The sequence below is a fragment of the Columba livia genome, chromosome 4 (assembly GCF_036013475.1).
Source record: "Columba livia isolate bColLiv1 breed racing homer chromosome 4, bColLiv1.pat.W.v2, whole genome shotgun sequence".
Taxonomy (NCBI): domain Eukaryota; kingdom Metazoa; phylum Chordata; class Aves; order Columbiformes; family Columbidae; genus Columba; species Columba livia.
The window spans coordinates 72,339,778-72,361,021 of NC_088605.1; the positions used below are offsets into that span (position 1 = coordinate 72,339,778).

The 21,244-nt window shown below is 38.6% G+C and overlaps 2 protein-coding genes across 6 annotated transcripts in view; one reads left to right on the forward strand and one right to left on the reverse strand.

Moving 5' to 3' along the window:
* Positions 1–2,740: 2,740 nt before the first annotated feature.
* On the forward strand, positions 2,741–9,142 carry GIMD1 (GIMAP family P-loop NTPase domain containing 1). Its single transcript, XM_005515226.3, has 3 exons — positions 2,741–2,832; positions 4,653–5,074; positions 8,159–9,142. Exons 2-3 carry the CDS (start codon positions 4,682–4,684, stop codon positions 8,429–8,431), a joined length of 666 nt encoding a protein of 221 aa, XP_005515283.2. The 5' UTR covers positions 2,741–2,832; positions 4,653–4,681; the 3' UTR covers positions 8,432–9,142.
* Positions 9,143–10,312: 1,170 nt separating this feature from the next.
* Positions 10,313–21,244, reverse strand: part of AIMP1 (aminoacyl tRNA synthetase complex interacting multifunctional protein 1) — a 29,408-nt gene continuing 18,476 nt past the window's right edge. For all 5 annotated transcript variants that reach the window (XM_065062820.1, XM_065062818.1, XM_065062821.1 and 2 more), the window contains 5 exons: positions 20,979–21,092; positions 19,189–19,341; positions 17,561–17,772; positions 14,109–14,277; positions 10,313–10,567 (listed from right to left, as the gene is read on the reverse strand). In XM_065062820.1, the coding sequence (XP_064918892.1) occupies positions 10,401–10,567; positions 14,109–14,277; positions 17,561–17,772; positions 19,189–19,341; positions 20,979–21,092 (815 nt within the window). In that variant the 3' untranslated portion in view covers positions 10,313–10,400. The remainder of the gene's footprint in view (positions 10,568–14,108; positions 14,278–17,560; positions 17,773–19,188; positions 19,342–20,978; positions 21,093–21,244) is intronic.

The window sequence follows — 21,244 nt, forward strand, 5'->3', positions numbered from 1 at the left end:
AGTGCAATCCCCCCATGGAGCAGGAACACCCAGATGAGGTTACACAGGAAGGTGTCCAGGCAGGTCTTGAATGCCTCCAGAGTAGGAGACTCCACAACCTCTGCGGGCAGCCTGGTCCAGTGTTCTGTCCTCACTAGACTTGCTCAGTATGTCTATGGGAGCAGTACAAGGCTTCCTTCATTGGTTACAGAAAACCTCCCTGCCTGCCAGTCTGTAACAGGCTCAGCCCTGGTTTTCTCTTTGCCATTTCAAAAATCGTTATATGAAGAAAACAAAAAATTAGCTTACCCACCGGCAGTGAGCAGTGCTAAAAAGCATCCAAGGCAATTTTGTACTCTGAACTTGTTCCTTGCAAATTCATACCCTGATAGTAGATTTTAAGATGTCATATCCAAAGCCCTGTAACTGTCACCAACTCAATTTAAAAGCTACTGAAAACAAAGGTCTTGATTAGAAAAAGAATCATGTAAGAGACAGTAAACACCTCCAGTTTCTTAACTGCTGCCTTTCTATTACTGCTGTTCAAATTCATTGAGGTGCTGTACTGTCTGCCTTTTATATATAAAGCAAATAAATAAATAAATCTTTTTTGTGACAAAGGGGAGACAAACACCTTTTACATTTCTTATTTCAGGGGATGCTTGAAGACTCCCATAGTTATTCTAATGCTTTAGTTGATTTCTTACCTGGTATTTTCTTTCAGCATAGGACTCTCCAGCAAGGGGACCCCAGCTGAGCTTCACAGTACCTGTGGAGAAGGCTGATGCTGCCACCTTGGGGAGGACTCTTTCCACATACTTTGAGGACCATAGGCAAGTGTCACATAAATCAGTCTGATTTTTTTCCCTGTCATATCCTCCCAGGAAGACAACTTCTTAAAATCCTCTGCCCGTGCTATTTTAGGACCTTCCAGATGTGTCCCAATTCAGTCTGTACTAGATTCAGAATAATACTAGAAAGAAATGCCTATTTTTGTGGTGAAGTTTGCTTAGCCAAGTTTTAGATATCATTTAAGCAGTGCTTCATTTACACCACTTTTAACCTTGCCAGCACAAAAGCCCTGTTCTGCATCCAGTTGGGCAAGCAGTATTTCACATACAATACTCCTTCTAGGATTCTGGCTTTCTTGGTAGTTTAAATCCTTGTCCTTGCACAGCTTAAATTATCTCCTTGGCAGGCTACTGGCTCAGCTGGATGTGACTTTAAGGACATATACTGCCTCAGATGTCACAGGAGGTATTACAGTGCATAGGAATAGTCCAGTGAAAAGTACAGAGCTAGACTGTGACAATTTAACCAAAGTCAGGACCTATGGGCAAATTAAAGGAAACATTGGATTTTATCTTCATAACAGCCATAGTTTTGCGAGACTGACCTACCCTTTTGCTTTGCAAATGAGTCAACCCCCATCCTGTCTTTGAGCTTGTATGCACTAGCAAACAAAGGAACCTTGCTATACACTTTGCACATAAATATGCCCTGAGACACAAAAGCTGTGCACAACATTAGTGTCTCACCTCTCACCAGAACAGGCAGGCTCAAGAGCAGGGACAGCAACTAATTTGTTTATGGGCTCTTAGAAACATACAGCAACAAAAATATTATGCAGCTGTCTACAGCTGAGTAACACAAACCATTGACTCAATCACGGTGAACGATGTGAATTTATGTGAGGAGGCTGCAAAGGCATCATTAGCTCTTTACCTTCTGCCAAAGCACTGGCTGTGCTTGTGGCACCACAGAGACAGACAATAGGCTTCTGGAGGAACTTCAGCCTCGCTCCGCTGCTGTGGCAGGCAGAACAGGGCCGGAACTGCGGTACACCAACACCCATGGGATGACAATGTCCCCAGCAGGACCGGGTTCTGCAAAGCACCTTCCTCCTTTCCTCCCACCACAGCCAGCCTACATACCAGATCCTTGTTCTCACTGTCATGACATGTATATTAATACCCTCGGAGTGAACATGTGCCTTCACCCACCTGGGATTTACAGCCACTGGGGTGGTTTATCTAAACCTCTCCTTGTGAACAGGCAAGTAGGAAGAACTCCACTCTTCCATTCTGTTACTAGAACCTCACCATTAGAACAAAGATTTGTATTTATTTCTCACAAAGGCATAAAAGTTCAAATCCAGAAAGGACCAATCACTTGTTTTTTAGACCATCTCTTCATCCCTGGTTTTAATGCTACTATAGCACAGCAAAGAGTGATGCTTGCAAGAGAAACCTATCAACGTATTGAGCCAACAGCTAATGCACATGACTGGCAGCAGTGTAAGCCTTCAGTTTTGTTTCTGCTTCACAAATCATTTCTGTATTTTTTTAATCCATTTTTTCATTATTTTAATCCATTTTTGTTCGGCAAACAGCTTTTCATCTGCACATGGTTTCCACTGTGCTTTGAAATTATTGCAATTATTAATTTATTGCAAGAAGAAAACGTGCGCATTCTTTTCACATGCATATGAACACACGTTCAAGAACATGCAACACAAAGTAATCCCAGTACTGCCATTATTACTCTCACATTTAACTACTGATAGAACTCGAATCAATTTCAAAAATACCAACTTCATACAATCACTAAAGTGATTGCAAAAACTGTACCTACAACTAAGTTGCAAAAATTCAACAGGGCAAATTGGCGACCAAACATATTCAATTGAATGAGGATTTATCAGTAACAGATTAACCAGATGAGTGTGTACGTAACAGTCTCAGCATGGTACGGTGCCCATGGCAGTTTCAAAGGTCACATACAAACTTTTTACACTGCACGAGTGGTTTATTAATGAAGTCTGAATGAAAGAAGCATTTAAGGGAAAATAAGGTAAGCGACATAATATGAAATAAATTTTAGTATTTAACTGTAGACTGCTTACAGAAAAAATTACGCTAGATCATTATTTTAATAAAGGAACGCACAAATGCGTGTCCACCATATTATTATGCTACAGAGAAAGAATACACTGCATGTGTAGACTGGTGGTTGTCATCAGTTATTCATTTCATAATGTCTTTTCTACAGGTATTCTTAGAAAAAAAGGAAATCAATCATTGGAAAATCCATGAAAACCTCATTGTGAATTCAGTGTTGCCTGTAACAAAATTAGTACGTTAACAGGTCTTGCATGTTTGACTTTATGCTGAAGTCATTTCAAAAGATGGATTTTGGCATGGATTTAATATGAGGGAGAAAGCCTGAACTGCACATGCGAGAATGTAAATAAATTAACCACAGGAAATGCCGTTCTAAAATTGACCATGATCTCTCTGAGTACCTAAATATAGTATCTTAAAAAAATAAAGTCTTTCTGAACTTCAGGTGTCACTGCTAACTTAAAATCAACTACTTATTTGCCAATATGGTTTTCCATCTACAACACCTCTGAATTTATCAGCCAATATTCCTGTTGGACTATTAAAATGCACCAAAACCCCTTCAGATACTGGATTACAGAAAAGTACAAAGAGAAAGAGGGGGCTTATTTTATGAGCAATTATAGTAACTAGAAACTATACTTAGCATCTCCCTTTGCCATCCAGCAGCCTGCGCTTTCTCTTTTCCACCAATTGTGCCATATGTCTAAAGGGTTGTACAGTGTACACTTCCAAAGTCTCGAGTTCACATGGGGTTAGAGCCCGTTATGGCTCTTCTTTTTTACACTATGACACACTTCTTATATTTACCTGTATCAGAAAGTCCTTTTCGATTACCATCTATTTTGACTCCAGTGGCAGCTGATGAAAGACGTATTCCAAGATGTCCCCTGCTGTGAAAAAGTGCTCCTTGGAAAGCTATTTCTCCCTTACTATCCATTTTTTTCCTAAAAACGAGCAAATATTTACTTCCTGAAACATGGTCACTTAATAACAGCAGCACATATTTGTCACCATTCTCTTTTTCCTCCCCTAGTTTTCCTCCTTTTCATAACCTGCTCTCCCTACATGCCAATGCTGTTTTCCACTGTTATTTCCCAACTTCCCCCTTCCCTCCCTTCTCTGGTGCCTTCCCTTAGCTTTACCTGCTTTGCTTTTTCCAGCTCTTCAGTTTCTGCCAGTGCAGGAGTGCAGCCTGTTGGATTGCCCATGTACCTGTGACACCTTCTATGGGGTCTTGTTATTTCTCAGCAGCAGACTGGGAAGGACGGCAAAGATCCGTCCTTGGATCAGACAGAGGTATATGTGCTGTACCAAATGTCTGGCTACACCACACACTCCTTAAAACACTCCAGGCAAGGAAGGACAGTCGGAAGGGGTGAGTGTCAGGAGGATGGAGCCAGGCTCTTCTCGGGGACAACCAATGGTAAGGCAAGGAGTAATGGGTGCAAACTGGAACACAGAAGGTTCTACTTAAATTTGAGAAGAAACGCCTTCAAAGTGAGGGTGACAGACACTGGAACAGGCTCCCCAGGGAGGTTGTGGAGCCTCCTTCTCTGCAGACATTCAAACCCACCTGGACACCTTCCTGTGTAACCTCATCTGGGTGTTCCTGCTCTGGCAGGGGGATTGGACTGGAGGAGCTTTTGACATCCCTTCCAATCCCTGACTTTCTGTGATTCTGTGTGATTCCTTGAAGACATTGAATTTTGTGATTTTTGCTGGATTTAAGTCAGCTGAAACAGCTCATGTTGTTTGTTCTTCACTCAGTGACAGGTTTATGGACGAAAGCCTAGACAATGTCAGACAGCAACGAGATTACCATCAACCTTGTTGTCCTTGGAAGAACTCAGGCTGGCAAAAGCGCAGCAGGGAACAGCCTGCTGGGCAGCTCAGACTTCGAGAGTCGCCTCTCCCCAAGCTCTGTGACTACCCGCTGCAGCCTTGGACGCAGCTGCCGCATTTTAGGGATTATACGAAGAAATGGCTGCGAGTTCTCTCTCCGCATCCGAGTACTCGACACTCCAAGCTACCCTCACAGTGGTCTGAGCAGAGAGCAGGTGAGAGACATGGTGATATCAGCCCTGGCTCAGCACTTTGGAGAGGAAGGCCTGCATCTCGCTCTCTTGGTTCTGAGGGCTGACCTGCCCCTGTGTCCGGATGAAAGCCATCATGCAATTCAGTTCATCCAGGTAATGAATACATAAATGAATAAATATAAGCCTCTGTGCTAACGGCAACTCTTGTCTTCAGGTGACAGTAGCTGTGGAAGAATTGACTGCAAAAGTGAACTAGAGAAGTGCAGCTGAAAATTGGAACACTGGGTCCCAGTTCAGTAGCTAAAACATGCCATTCACAACTCCACCACCATATCGCAGAAAGTCAGGGATTGGAAGGGATGTCAAAAGCTCATCCAGTCCAATCTCCCGCCAGAGCAGGAACATCCCAGGAGTTACACAGGAAGGTGTCCAGGCGGGCTTGAATGTCTCCAGAGAAGGAGAATCCACAACCTCCCTGGGCAGCCTGGGCCAGTGTCTGTCACCCTCACTGAGAAGAAGTTTCTTCTCAAATTTAAGTGAAACCTCTTGTGTTCCAGTTTGTATCCATTGTCCCTTGTCCTATCATTGGCTGTCATCAAGAAGAGCCTGGCTCCATTCTCAGGACACTCACCCTTTACATATTTATAAGCATTAATGAGGTACCATTGCGGCTTTTATCACACTGCAACCCAAGAAGTGAGAGGCAGTACTGCTCTCTTTCTTATGCAGGCTTGGCACAAGGGAATTTAGGAACCAAATTTCCCTATCAAAGTAAGCTTTTCTCTTTACAGTTAATGCTTTATCATGACAGATCTGGCTTGTTGAAGAGAAATGCTGTTTAAAGCAAGCAAGTCAGGTTACCTCACTCTCCTGCGCATAGAGACCAAAGCAAAGAGCCACAGGTTCAAAATCATGCAGCAAATCTGACTGGCCAGGGACAAGGATGCTCAGCTTTGTCCTGCACTGTCACTACTGTTGTGTCTGTTCAAGAGAAAAATAACTAGGAAGTTGCCACAAATTTTCTACAGCTAAGGAAAATTTCCAGCATAACTGAATTGAAGCAAAGATTTTGAACCTCCTAAGGGCAAAATTTTTTTTGCAAGTAGGTAAGATATGTGGGGAGAGACACTGAAAATGCATGGCTTTCCTTTCAGTTGGAAATTTATTATTACCATGCATACATATTTTTGGGTAAAAAAAAAAAAAGAGGACAGAATTGATATTCCTCAGTTGATCTATCTGATCAAATGAACCAGGTTTGTATGATTTATGAAGTAACAAAAGGTTTCAGTTATTTGCAAAGTCTGCACATCACATTTTGCATCTGTCTTACACTAATGAACTTTCTGAAAATTTTTAGGACTGGAAGGGACCTTCCTGCTCCATCAACTCTTATCTGCTGTAACTGGTATTACATAAATACACAATATATATGTAGATAAAAATATGCTGATATATAAATAGATGAATAGAAAAACAGCTTTCAAAATGTGTTTGATTTACCCTCCTGTTCTTTCTGATTACTCTCTACTGGTAGGTTACTCCTCACTTCTCCAGTAGAGTTTGAGAGTTGGTTGTCATTTCAAGACACTCTTACTCATTGTCAGTTTACATATACTTGTTTTCAGCGTTACTCTTCTTTCTAATACAGTTCTCAATTTCTCTATACTTCATGGTATTTAATGAAAGCAGTATTTACTCAAAATATTTTTACTCTAAGTCAATGAAAAATCACCATGCTTGTAGTTTGAGACAGTTTTGGATCAAGTCCATACGGACATTAAAAGCTTAAGAGATGCTGCCATGCCTTTTCTCTTTAAAGGGAGCTTTAAAACTCCTACCTGAAAGGAAATGAAGGATGTTTAAAAATAATAAGAAAGCAAGACTTCTGTTTAATGATTACAACTACCTCTTGGCTTATATAATGGCTGGCTTTTTAGTTATTTTCCCCTTAAACGACCAGATGCTACGACTTCATCAGCCACAAACAAATGGGGCAGGACAGCTGCCTGGGTGCTGGGAATATGAACAGCAAGAGTTACATTTCAATATGTCACTCCAAGAAGACACTATTGTGAAGACTAATTTTAGCATCAGGAGTTTTCACAATAATCCTCTGTGAACTAGAGACCGCATATCGATGAAGATGGTATATCAGTAGAAGACTATTGGCAATTAAATCTCTCTGGAGTATTTTAATTTCAGTAACACAGCCTAATGAATTCAGAGTAGCAGATACTGATTTCAGAACAAACAGCATTGACATTGAGTCCTCAGCAAACCAAGGCACTGTCCTCTCTCTCTCTAAAACTGACAACTAAACAATTCCTTAAATATCTCATGCCAAAATTTTGTATGGGTTTAGGTTTATTTTCATCCCTAGTGTTTAAAACAGATTAATCGCTATCAATACACCAGGTTATCCTAACTCCCTGCTTATCTTGCAGCAGAAAGATACTCTTTAAAGCAGTTTCACACATCTTGCTATTTAGTTTACAGAGTTAAGATCATTGCAAAGTGGACTTTATTACCAAAGTCGGCTTCTTCTCACACACAGTAGTTAGCATGATTGCACTACAGCTGTCATTTCATTTATATCTGTAAATGAAAGCCCAATCTGTTTTTTGTATTATAATTTTCTGTACCCATCAGCAAAAAAGCAGCTTGTTTTCTGCATTGTCTCCATCAAGTGAACCACAGCAGTTAAGCGCAATCTCCCTGGCCCATCACTTACGTTGATGCATTTATTTGTGTTTTTCCTGAATCGCTAATAGTTCAGCTTTATGGGATAATGCCACAATTGCAATTGGCATTACATAGAAATTTGTCATTTATTTTTTTCAACACAGGGTGACTTGGCAATTAAAGAAAAATTCAAAGAGCTATAGAAGGTGTAGAAATATGGATATGTGGAAACTACTGATGTAAACTACTTGCATTTTACTTTACATGGCTAAACCACCATTTTTGCTTATTTACATAGACATTTTTTAACTGGAGAAATTTGGTGAACATCTGTAGTAACGGAACTGCCAATACTGCACGTATTTCCACAGAAAGTGGATGTCAATGTCTTGGAAGGTCAAAACCCCCAGAAATTTCAGCTACTCAAACAGCATGAACTGGATTACTCCAGGAAAAGAACATAAGTGGTCTGTTAATGCACAGGTATCTGAGGTGGGAGCAGGGAAAAGGACCAAGAAAAGATAACTATTAAGGATTTGTTTCTCATTACAGGAACTTCTGGGTCCCACCTGGAAGGATTTCACTGCAGTTCTACTTACACATGCAGACAAGGCAGAAGAGGCTGGATTCAGCGAGGAATCATACTTGCACAGCGCCTCAAGTACCCTGTTGTCACTTTTGAGCTCAGTACAGCATAAATACATTTTCCTGGACAACCAGAAAAGCGTGATTAAAGAGGAAAGAGCTATTGTCTTAAGAAAGCTCTTGAATTTTATAAGAAAAAATAATTACCAAGTGCTTCTACCTAAACACAGCAAGGAATAAAATTAACTTTCAGGTGCTCATTTGTCTATTTTCTGTGGTAGGTAAAATTTAACAGAAATAAAAGAGTAGAAACCATCAACTGGAAAATTCCACATCCATACTTCCAACTGTGTGTTCAAAGGTATTTGGTGTCTCTAGATTATCAAACTACTTGCCTTTCATAGAGCACATCACACAGCTGCATCCCAAATCCTAGCTTCAACGACAAAATCAGAACAAGCTACTGCTCTAGATCATGCTCCTAATATATATGTAGTCATAAATGAGATTGTGCACTACACCAGACTGTATACTGCAGTTCACACAGAACAGAGATCTGGAAGAAAAAAGAAATAAAAGGAAAAAACCACATATGAGTTCAGAGTGCAAGGGAGCCTCTTTGCTCAGTTCTTCAAGCTTTCAGAAGTTCCTCTGAATCCCAAAGTTTGTGAAGAGCATCCCAGTAGTAAAAGCTAAGATATATCTACTGTTGTTTCCTTACTTTGATTCAGGATTAGTTAGAATTGAGATTCTGAACTTCAAGAACTTTGTTTAATAAGACATTATTGGAAATGTAGTTTACAAGGCAGATAAAATAGCTCCCATGTGCTTAACGCTATTCAGCACATTTAAAAGAACTAATTACTATTGCTTATTCCCAGATGCATGAAAAATTAACAGTTTATAGGCACATACAAAACTCATTCGAAAAATAAATCTGTTTGTCTCTTCTTTTGTGCTTGTTCCTTTTAATTTTATATCATTTTCATTTTGTTTTCTCTCCCACTTTACTGGGTGAAGTTCAAAACCTTCAAAATTCAGTGGCTAAATCTTTTTTTATTTCAGTGTTTAAAAAAACCCCACTTACTGTTCCAGTGGTTAAAAAGTAACCAGTTAATTAAATATTCTATGCCAAAACATCTGAAGTGTCTCTAAATAGTAACTTAAAAGGCTTATTGTGAATGGATCTAAAATGGTTATTTTCAGATTATTAAAAGACAAGAATTAAAAGAAGTGATTTGAGGCTATCACCAGAGCAACCATGACTACTTATACTATATTATTAGGGAATAATTCTAATTGTAAAAACTGAAGAAGCTATCTCTGTTAAAACCAAAGCATGTTTCGCATAAAATATCACTGCACAAAAAAAAACATTAAAACAAACAAACAAATCAACCAATTTAATACCTGTTCGGGCACTGGAAACATATTTTTCTGGTAGTATTTGACTAACCCCGGCAACCTATTTGTTATTGATTTTTTGTTAGTACTATCTCTCATTTGGAAAGAAATATCTAGGTGGACTAGATGAAGAATTATTTTAACAAAGTGACAGCTTTGATCTTATTGACATTTTAACAGCTTAACCATGGGACATGGAAGTACATCCACTTGTGTATCTGAGGGCATGAAGGGCCATAGTTCAGCCTTCCCATTACAATTGTCTGCAGACTAATGAGACAACACAGCCAAGAACAAAGTTGCAGGGGCTTATAATATATCTGAAAACTGCTTGAAACAAGAGGAGAAAAACTATTAAAAGGTGGCTAGAAGAATGAAGACGATCGTGGTCTTCACTGACCAACCGCTAGTCCTGCACCTCTTGAAGAGCAGTGAGCACACCAGGAACATGGAAGAAGTTTATCCGCATCAAGATGCTCTTGCTCCATAGCTCCTCTAAACCTTTGAGCTGTCCAGAAAATATGCTTGCCTGCCTTTAATTCTACCATGAACACGCGTTGGCAATTAAGTCTTGAGCACTAAATGGTTAATGACTGCTGACAACACTTAACCTCAAGGACAGTAAGCATGGTGAATAAGAGAATTGTGAAAATGTTGGAGGTGTAACACACTGTACCTCTGGAAGAGAAGTCAAACAAAAAAGGTATTAGCCACGCATTTCAGAGGGGTAACATATTCATGTTTTTTATTCTGCTTGCATTACTTTCCATTTCGACATCTAAAAAAGCTTCTAAGAGCCACTTATTTATTTAATGCCGCTGTTCGCCATGGTCTCTGCCCTGCAGACTCCTTTCCCTTTCACTTCAAACGGAACTCCTTTGTACGTAGCAACACACTGGTCATTGGTATGAAGATCAGGTTGGATTTGCTCCCACATCTTCTTCTTGGGATTAAGTTCCTTCTCAGGATCCCCTGTTTCAAAACAAAGAATAACATAATAGCACACAACACAGAAGGCAGAGCAAGATCTCTATGTATGTACACATCTGTCACATCGCTGCACAACTTAAGGGAAAACACCATTACCTGTGATTCTCAAAATTAAAACTTGAATCGGAATTAGGGATTGTCTAGGAAATGTCACCAGAGCCTCTCTCAAAAGGCTGATCTTTCAGGGTAAAAAAGGTTGTAAGTAACAGACCACAAATACTGTCAAAAGGAAGAAATCGAACCATTGCTAGTTGTTGGTTTACAAAATTTACTACAGACCAAAAGGATTCCTAAGAATTAAGTAGACGTGGACCACAGTAATACACTACTCATCAAGACACGGGTTTGTTGGCATCTTATATTCAGAAATTAATGAATTTTAGAAGAAATTAATATTAAATAAATTTGGCAGGTGCCCTTACAGTTGAGAAATATTGTATTTAGATAAGAATAGGCCAAAATTGGGGTACAGACATATAATTTTAGCCCCAAGTTTCAACACTATTCTGCTGCTTTTTGGAGTATTTGAAGACAAGCTCTGGTGTCTAAAATAACTGAAGCATTAGAGGTCAGCTTGTATTTCAGCAATTATGGCCTCAGCCTGTGAAAGCTTCAGTTCCCCGTCCCTATGTATACACCATGATAAGCTACCTACCCCCCTACAAGTACTGACATTCTAACTGTATTAGCAAATCTGACTATTTAAGTACCTCTAATAACCACAAAATGCAGGTTTCTTCTACTAGTGTTTTGAAATACTATTAACATAGAGTAGTGAAGCATTACAGAGTCATATTTTTCCTGGTTTTAAATAGGCATGAAATGCAATGCACAGGAACAAAACAACTGAACTAAAGCAGCCCTCTTGCTGTAAAGATTAATACTGAATAAACAGCTGCCTGCTGCCATAATTTAGATAAAGCAAGACAAACATTTCACTGTACTATTATTTTCTGTTCAAAGGTCAAGTAAATTTAATTTCTTAATTCTAGTACGATGCAGATTCTCTTAAAGGAAATAAAGAGATTTCATTAAGAAAGTGATTGAATCATAATGCTGTTGGGTGCTCTTTACCTCTTGTGTGTAACAAAGGAAGGACAAATAAAAACCCCACAAGGTTTGTTTTAAATATAATTAGAGCACATTTAAACGCTGAAAAGAATGCCCTTGCCATTTCCTTGTTGACACACTATAGAGGTATTTTTTTAGCTGCTTGGAGTGGCATATTGGCAACATTCTGCCCAAACTATTAAAATCTGAAGTTCCAGAAGAAGTAAGAAGCAAAACCCAAATCCTATTCAACGGATCTCAAAGGACCCAGGAGTTCCTGAAGGCAAATGAGGAGCTCTCCAGCTGAGCTGAATGTCAAGTGCTCTCATCTTCCACTACGCAGTGTCCCCAAAAGTTCAGGGAGAAAAACTATGAAGTCTACAGGGATTTTATCGTAGGTGTTTCTAGTAGCTGGTTGCAGTTTGTTACTGCTTGGTGTATTCCTGACTGGCTGACCAACAGGTGGGGAAATGAACTACTCTCATTCCAGCCTGCCTTCTTGTTTTTCTCTTTTAAAATGTTTTCAATGGTTGAATCTCTTTACATTCTCAATTACTGCAGAAGTAAGTTACTTCTGCATGTAGACAGGTTTAACTTCTGCACATTCTATACACGTAACTGCACCAAGAGACGCCGGCCAGGCCAGATTTCTCTGTTAAGCAGGCGAGCCTTGCCAGAGCCAGATTCAATAATGCAGCAGAATTAATTCACAACCACAGCACATTTAATATTTAATAATAAAATCAGTAATACCATTAATAATTTAAACATTTAGCACTAATCGTGCATTTTCAGAAGAATAAAAATCCTGGTCAATGCTCAACTTCATGAACAAAGACAGACTTGGATTTAGACCAAAGTGAATGCACACGAACTAATAAAATCATTAAAGAGAATGTTAAATGATCCATTGTGCATTTCCTTCCCGCTCCTCAAATAGAAAAAGCAAGGGAATTATTTCAGTAAGAAAAAAAACCTGACTCTTATTATAAAGAACACACTTTGGATATTAAGAAGTTCCTTTGGAATCCTGCGTCAAACTCCCTTGGGATCTGTGGTGAGCTCAGATTAGATTAGCATAGGCACCGATTTTAAATACTACCAGAGCTTTAGGCTGTCCTCATTGCATTCCTTCTTCCCAGAAAATATTCTTTAGAAGGTTTTCTATAAATAAAATATATTTAATTTTTTAATGGTTTAATGAGCTTCCCACTCTCTTTTATATAAAAAGAACCAAATAAGAGGACCCAATTTTTGTTAAACATGTCATTCAGTCTAGCTGTTTAAATATTACAAAGGAAGTAACTGTAATAAGCAAGAAACTTTTCCACTCAGTTACAGCTGGTTAACTATTGCAAGAATATATCTCAGCACAAGAAGGGGCAAAAAGATGTGGTAAAGTGTGACCTTAGAAAAACGTAACACCACTCAGCCCATTGTGGATTGTAACTGTGCAACTGATGGAAAGCAACCACACACCAAAGCTTTCATTAAAGAAACCCGTTAAATACAGACTAACCACTGCAATCCAGTTTTAGCACTTTTTTTGAAAGAATTTTGCCAAAGTGTCTATTATACTGATATTAGAAGCAAGGTCTCTCAATTAGCTGCGAAAACCCTGAGAGCTGTTGCTGTCTTATAACAATTGCTGTGATGGAGGATACAGTATTTGCAGACATGCAATGGAATAATTTTTCTACGGCTTATGAATTGGACCATTTCCACTGAAGATGGATAGAAATTTGATGAAGTTCTTAGCACAAAAAAAGGCCAAACAGATCACAAAAACATAGAATGATTTGCGTTGGAAGGGACCTTAAAGATCATCTAGTTCTAAGCCCCCTGCCCTGGGCAGGGACACCTTCCACTAGACCAGGTTGCTGAAAGCAATTTAAGATTCAAGCATCTTTTAGTTCCATGTATTTGAATATAAAACGGTGTTGAAGTTCCCCTAAGGGCAAAGATATCAAATCAACAAAAGAGAACACTCCTCCAAACAACAGCATTCCTTATCAAATCACTCCTGTATGACACTCAAGACGGTTCTAGGAAAACTCAAGTAGCTGCACAAAGAAGTTCAAGTGGTTTGAATCAAGATATCATTTGTTTGACTAAAATATCCAAGCAAAATTAGCATGTATCTCATTAATATTTTGTATGGTGAGAGGATAGGCTTAAAGATAACTTGATTCCAAGCTGCTTGATAGACAGCTGTGTGCGTTTTAGGGTTGCTTTAGTGTTGCTCCTGCTGCTTCTGTTGCTTTCCAGGCTTTCAGACTTCAAACTAAAATAGAAAGAACAGCTGGGTCTTATTTGAATTTCAAGGACTCAAACTGAACATTGATTTATCGTAACTTGCAAAATGCAAATACATTTGTCCATACATTTCAAAAGCAGATATGCTTATTCAGACTGAAAGAAAGTGGTCACCTTGGCATACCTGCTCCCTACACTTTCCCAAATATCTACTTACCAGGAAAACCTTCAAAAGTGATTCTGTCGCCAGGTACTGCCCCAGCTGGGGGAGCCAGAATTTCCACTTTTTCTGGGGAGCTGGCGCACATCACCATTGCTTGGGATACGACTCCTCTCATCTTTGCAGGCTTCAAGTTACAGAGCAGTATTGCCATCCGATTCTGCATCTAAAGGGAGAAAAACAGAAGGATGAGAACTTAATGCCACGTGTTTCTGGGACTTCAATTATCTCAGGTTAAGAAAATAATTACAATAAAGAGACCTTAACACGGACAACAGATGCACATCAGTAACAGGTAACATTTAAACTACTTAACAGTTGGCCAGTGAATACTGGTGTAAATGGCAAATTTTAACATACTTATAAAGGAAATACAAAATGTGCGATTCAGAAACCCGAAAACCAGGCGATGCATTTCACCCCCGTTCCAGATCACTTCAGCCCACTTTCAATATAACACTATCAACCAAACAATTTCCATATAATAATAATAATAATAATAATAATAATAATAATAATAATAATAATAATAATAATAAACCACAAACACCACTCTCCAGCTGAGGCCAACTCACAGACTGAAATTTCAATCTGTGCACTGGAAGCTTAGCTCACTTGATTCTTAAATATTATCTTATTTAACCCAAATGCTTGAACTCTGCTTAACCATTGGAAATGGCTGATACACTGTGCACTGCAATTTGTTAGAGCAAAATTGTAAAAGCAGGTTTCTTCCTTTGTTGTTTTATTTTAGTAAAAATTGTATATAGTAAACCAGAGAAAACGCAGCTTGTTAGAGGAAACTGCCACACTTCAGCCTAGAAAACAAGCCACTCTTCCAAACTGAATGAAAATTAAACCCAGAACATTCTTAGGAGACAGTCAGGAAGTATGGAAGCCTTAATTCCCATAATCCTAATGCACTATATATCTAGTTCTGTATTTCAGTCTCTGTGCATTACAATAAAACTTTAAACAAAACTGCAGGACTAATACTTAATGAAACACATATGATCAAGTACTCTAAATACTGCACGTTTTCCAAGTAGAACATTTTAAAATGCAAAAATATAAACCTCCAAAATGAAGAAGTTATAATGAAAAGTTGATCTTGCATAAGCTTCAAGGCACCCCATTGATTGAAAAATTCTCAAGTTATTGCTATGGATATAAATAGCCCAAAACACAAGAAATTGCTGTAAGATGTCAGTGAGACTCAAATGCGAGTTGTAGACATTACCTAGCACTGAATAACAATTCGCAAACATATATAGAATAAAATAAACAAGATTTCTGCATTTGGTACTCAGCTTTGGTCTTGACTAACTGGAAAAAATTCTAGACCTCAGGGACCTGACAAAACCAGACTGCATCAGTACAGAAATGGAAGTCATAGTCTTCATCAAACTAACACAAAAGAAAACCAAACCAGATCATTCCCTTCTCTCCAAACACGGTGGCCCAAATGTTGGCATGCTACACTTTATGTTTCAGTACCTCATTCCTGTCACCGATGAAACACATATTTGTCTATGTATGATACCCAAGGGTGCAACTTCTGACTTGGCTTTACCACCAGTCACCAAAAAACCCCACACTGTACCAGATATAAAGTGAGGAAGCAAGAAGTTTTCACACCCATAAATAACCTGCACTGCATACCAGAACGTTAATGAAGATATACATTGTGTTTCCTAACCAAAAGTAAAATCAGATTATACAAATACTACAGCATCAAACATTAAGTTACCACATCATACACTGCAGTCAGAAATAGCTGCATTTTTGGTGAATTATGTCTATAGTACTTGATCTGATGTATACATTTAAATATATGGCAGTAGTCACACACCATGCAGTCGCATTTTTGAACACTTTAGGAAAATAAAACAAAAACACTCACAAAAAGATGGAAGCTTGCCCCTAAGAATTTATGGTCTAATAGAGACTTGCCAAAACCAAAACCAGACACACAAACTGTTCCCAACAAATGTGCAAGAATAATCCCAATTCTCTGTTAATGAGCACTTTGGATTACTTTTCCTAGAGAGAAAGCAGGTTAAAGAGAAAAGACCACTACTACTGCTGTGTTCTGTACACTTCATGTTCATAAGTTTGTTAAGAAAGGCTTATTTGCTTTTACTTGACAGCGGATTGCTAAAACTGTGCAGTAACTGGACACTACCAGGTGATCAGTGCAGAGTAGTTACCATACAGTAACTCTTTTCAGTTCAATAACTTTCTGTATCATAAAAATTGCAATCACAATTTTGATCGCCTCCTATATTTGCAGTCTTACCATTGGTACAGAACGTGAATAGGGACTGAAAGGGCATTTGAGAAAATGTAGCTTTTCCCCACTAACATCAATGTGGGGAACTACGGTGGGTCCGTGGATTCCCTGATGGAGGGCATGGGAACAGAAATTAGCCTCAAAGATATTAAGGCCTACCCATGAGAAAGATGGGAATAAAGGAGTATCTGGAGATATTAAGGTGTACCCATGAGAGAGAAGGGAGTAGAAGAGTCACACTGATGATAGCAAAATTAGCCAATGAGATGTTACTGCTGTAACTTGTAACCAATAGTGAAGAGACACACAAATTGGTAAAACTGTATAAAAATGTACTTGTGGCAATAAATGGCATCTACTACTTTCATCCTGGAAGAACTTTGTCTGTGTCGTTTGTCTGTCTCAATGACACATCAATTCCTTCATGACCTGTTTTAGAGTTGCTCTATACTACACTGTTTTAATTGCCAAGCTTGCATTTGAATGTTGAAGCAGCCTTCAGTCAATTCCTCCTTTCCACTAACCCTCTAGAAGAGGCATGAAAGGAAAACACTCTTTAATTCTCGGGTTGTTCCCAAGACATACATAAACCATGCATATCAAACATAGAAGTGTATCAACTGAAAAAGCACAGAGGCAGACCCTATTCTGGACAAGGAAGTAAAAACCTGCATTCTGTATTCCACTGTTGTTTAAGCCACTCACTGCCAGCTAAGTTAAACCTGCATGCTCTTTGCTTTACTCCACGGCAAATGCTTCAATTGTCTATAAAGAGACTTGGAAGACAAAGGTTTTAAAAGTTTGGATGACAGCAAAAATTTACTACAGTTCTCTACTACAGACTAGGAAACCTAAAGGGAGCGTCATATCTGTTTGGTTTAGGAGTCCATTGTGTACCAATAGCATCACAGAGGAGTCAGAACCAGACCCTAGGATAGAAGCACTGCAGGCAGAAAGGAACTGACTTGTATTAAGGGTATTTCTCCATTTTCTGGCAAATTTTGTTAAGCATTACTTCCATTTGCACTTTATTTTTCTTTTAATGACTGTAAAAATCTTTTAGCAGAATAGGATGTGTTTTTCATCCTATAAACAGATTAAGGTCTTCAGATACTTCAGGAAGGGAAAGGCTATCAGTAAATAATTTTGTCAATACCTGGTCCAGTGGAACATGCTTCACTAAACCACTGACAACAGTCCTTGGATTTGCTTCACCAACGTCCACTTCTTCAACATACAGAGTGTCTGCATCTGGATGCTTTTCGGCAGTAATAATGCAGCCAACACGAAGATCCAGACAAGAAACATCTACAGGTTTCGCATCATTACTTCCAGCAGCTGGCTGCTGTTTCTTCTCCTTCTTTTCACCTATTAAAGAAAGTTTAGTTCATGAAATAAGCATTGAAAAAAGTCTAAATAATGTATATGACTATTGCAAGGGAAAAGCAAGCAACAATCTCAGAATTAAGTGTAAAACACAAATGAAAAGTAAAGAGTTCGCACCTCTATCACTAGTTTCTAGCAGACAATCATCATATACGCTCCAATTTAGATTGTTACTACAAGTAATTACCACCTTAGGACAGAAATGCTTTTTGCTTGTAAAGTGATCAACCTGAACGTTAAGTGTAGCTAACCCATACGTGATACATATAATCTGCCAAAGGTCATGTTAATAAGCCTTAGAGTACCGTTTTAATAATTAGCAATTACCAGTAAGTCTTGCCATGGTGTTTCACCAGTAAAGAGAAACTAGACAATCGTAAGTCATCAGGTTATTAGTGCTTAACAACAGCTCCTGGCTGTGGACAAGGCCAAGTCATTGCAACTGCACTGCTACAATTGCAAAGCGACCCTTGAAGGTGAACCTGTGCTTTTGTGTAAGTGTATAAGACAGGTCTTTTCTTCTATTAAGAGAGTTTGTTCATCAGAAATCAATACAGACAGCTATTAATGAAAAACAGGAAGAAAAGTGTTGGGAAACCAACATATCCTCCTCCTACATTTCCTCCCTGTTGCCAGAACCAGATGACACTATCTGCCTATGCCCTTTACCCAGTCCTTCCCCTTAATCCACACAACTGCACCAGTGTTGACATGGACAGATATGACCAATCCTGATGAAACTCTACTGCCTCTAACTATGTTCCAAGGAAAAAAAAAAATAAAAATAAAAAGGTGGCATACCTAGAGGATGCAGAAAACTGCAGTTTAGAACTCTTCCTTTAGTATTATGTCATGCTACTATTGCTTGCAAGGTATTTTTCTGAGCTGGTCTTTGCCTTTTGCTTGTACTGTTTCCATGGCCAAAACAAAAAAAACCCACAACCAAACAACAGCCTAACTAAGCCCCAGAACAGAAACCCATCCAGTCTGCCAAAAACTTCTCTAAAATTTGTGTCCTCCTCTTCTCCTCTTGCTCTCCCCACTCCCATTTTTCTTCCCTCCTTTTTTTGTGTGTGTGTGTATCTTGTTTATGCTTTTTTCTCTTGTGGGGTCTTTGAGGGCTTGGGTTGTTGTGTCTTTTTTTTCCCCCAATAAGAGTTCAGTCACGTTAAAAGAAATTTGGTATATCTCTCATTTAATTAGGAATCCGTAGAACCTATAACTTACTAGATGGCCTTCATTAGCTTCAATTACCTCCAAGATTTTAGGAGATAGATAGCACATGACTCTTCCCTCTGTAGCTGTACAAACTGATTTTTATGTGCCCCAAATGATGCAAAATCATGTGCATAAACTAAATTCCTTAACTGTCTACCACAGTTTAGAAAATGTAAGTACCTTTTTTTTCTACTTTTTCCTTCTTTTTCTTTTCTTCACCTTTAATTTGATCTTTGGAATCAGGCGATGTTGCAACTACTGTAGGTTGTGAAACATCATCTGAAAACGAAGCTGCAGAAATGGTTGTACCAGGAGGAACTGCGACCTGCTTTACTGAAATTAAACCCACAAAAGTTAGAAGAAGTACCAGAACTTTGAACACTGTGACATTTTAAGCTTCAAACATAAATGAGAAAGTAGAGAGAACTGACAGTTTTGCTTAAAACACCTAAAGCACAACTCCTGAGTAGTGACACACAACATTACAAAACATGTATCAAAACCAAATCTATATATGATTATTCTGATCAGCTAAGAATGATGCCCTTGACTACACATTTTTTAAATGGGAAGTGCTAAATACAAGAAAACAAATAAGCAAATACCATTACTTTTTGTAGTTTATTTCAACATCTAGCTATCTTTGCCATGAACTCCTTATTTCTCATTTGTGATTGTCTAGTTTCAGTTTCTAGATCTTGTCAAGCTGGAGACTATTTCATGATTTTCTACACAGAAAATCACTTTCATATTGCAGTTAGATCACTCCTCAACTCTTTTTTTCTGATTAACTAAAGAAACTGAGCCTGAATAATCACACTCTAAGAAATTATCTGCAGCCCTAAAAACAGTCCGATTCCTCACTTCTGTTCCCCGAATTCTCCCATTATCTTCAAAATTCTTCCTTAATATCTAATCTAGATCTACCCTCATTCAGTTTAAAGCTAAAGTTTTAGATAAGCGAGCTAAATAAAGGAAGATACATGTCAAGCCAAACATTAATTTCATAGTCCTTTCCCATCTTGGAAAAAATCTATATACCTTGAGCATTCTCGTTCTCTCTCAAGCATCACGGAGATCCTGGGAAAAATCCTATACCTGTCAAGAATTGCCGCAAACTAACAGATAGTGGAGAAATATAAACTGATTGTTTGGTTTAGTACATGAAAGGGCTTTATTCATACACAAAGGAGAAAAAGGATTCTTTGCATTTAAAAATGCTGGTCTTTTTGAAGACTGAATGTGTTGTTTTAGCAGTAAAGCATTCAGTACGGTTGACTGCTATATCTCCCTCAACTTACTATACTGATAGTATAGGTAAAAATAGTAATAGCTGTTGAGAGCAGATGAGGCTTTCTTGGGAAATAATTTTAAAGAACACATGCTGGACCTGAAACATTTCAGCTTTGCTTTTTTCTCCTTTCTATTTTAACATTAATTATATAATGATGGTACCAGCTGTATAGAGCTACACGGAGGAGTGCAAAGAAAGAAAAACAGTGCCATGAAAGGCTGGTCTTACTAAGGCATGGAATCAAAATTCAAAACACATTGTTTCTAATTTATATTACCACAGATTTTCTAATAAGTCACCGCCCATCTGTACTATGGCTTGATTTTCCACTGGGACCTTTCAGTCATACTAGATCAAATACGCAGAGTATCAAGAAAAGTTAGACATTCAGCAGTTTCTAAGGTAGTATAAGGAGTTACTGTCATCCGTCGAAATTGGGGCTTATGAAAGGCACTGTACAAAAACACATTGACAACCAATTCCACGACTGATTAAGATTTGGCAAGGGTACCTGCAGCTAACTTGCTGCAGCTAACTAAGATGTTGGAAGTAAGTAACTTGTCATAGCCATGGAGACCAGGGAAACCCAGAGTTTGTAAGACATGCCAGAGATAGCACAAAACATGATCCAAACTAAGTAGAACTAAGTTGTATGACGATAGGATTTTTTTCCCACCTCCATTTCGAATTTCTGCCTGAATCAGCTCCTGTTTCAGCCCTTCAATTTCCTTCTTCAGTTTAGCATTTTCCACACGGAGCTTCTTCTCTTCTTGGAGAGATGCCTGCAAGACTAGAGTTGACTTCATATTAAAAACAACATACTTCAACAATTAGCATTCATCATTTGGGAAACAGAGGTTTTGTTTTTAGACAAAAGTAAAACACAGCAAGCCAAACACCAGGAAGTGGAAACTTTCAAGGAGTATATAATAAATATTTTGG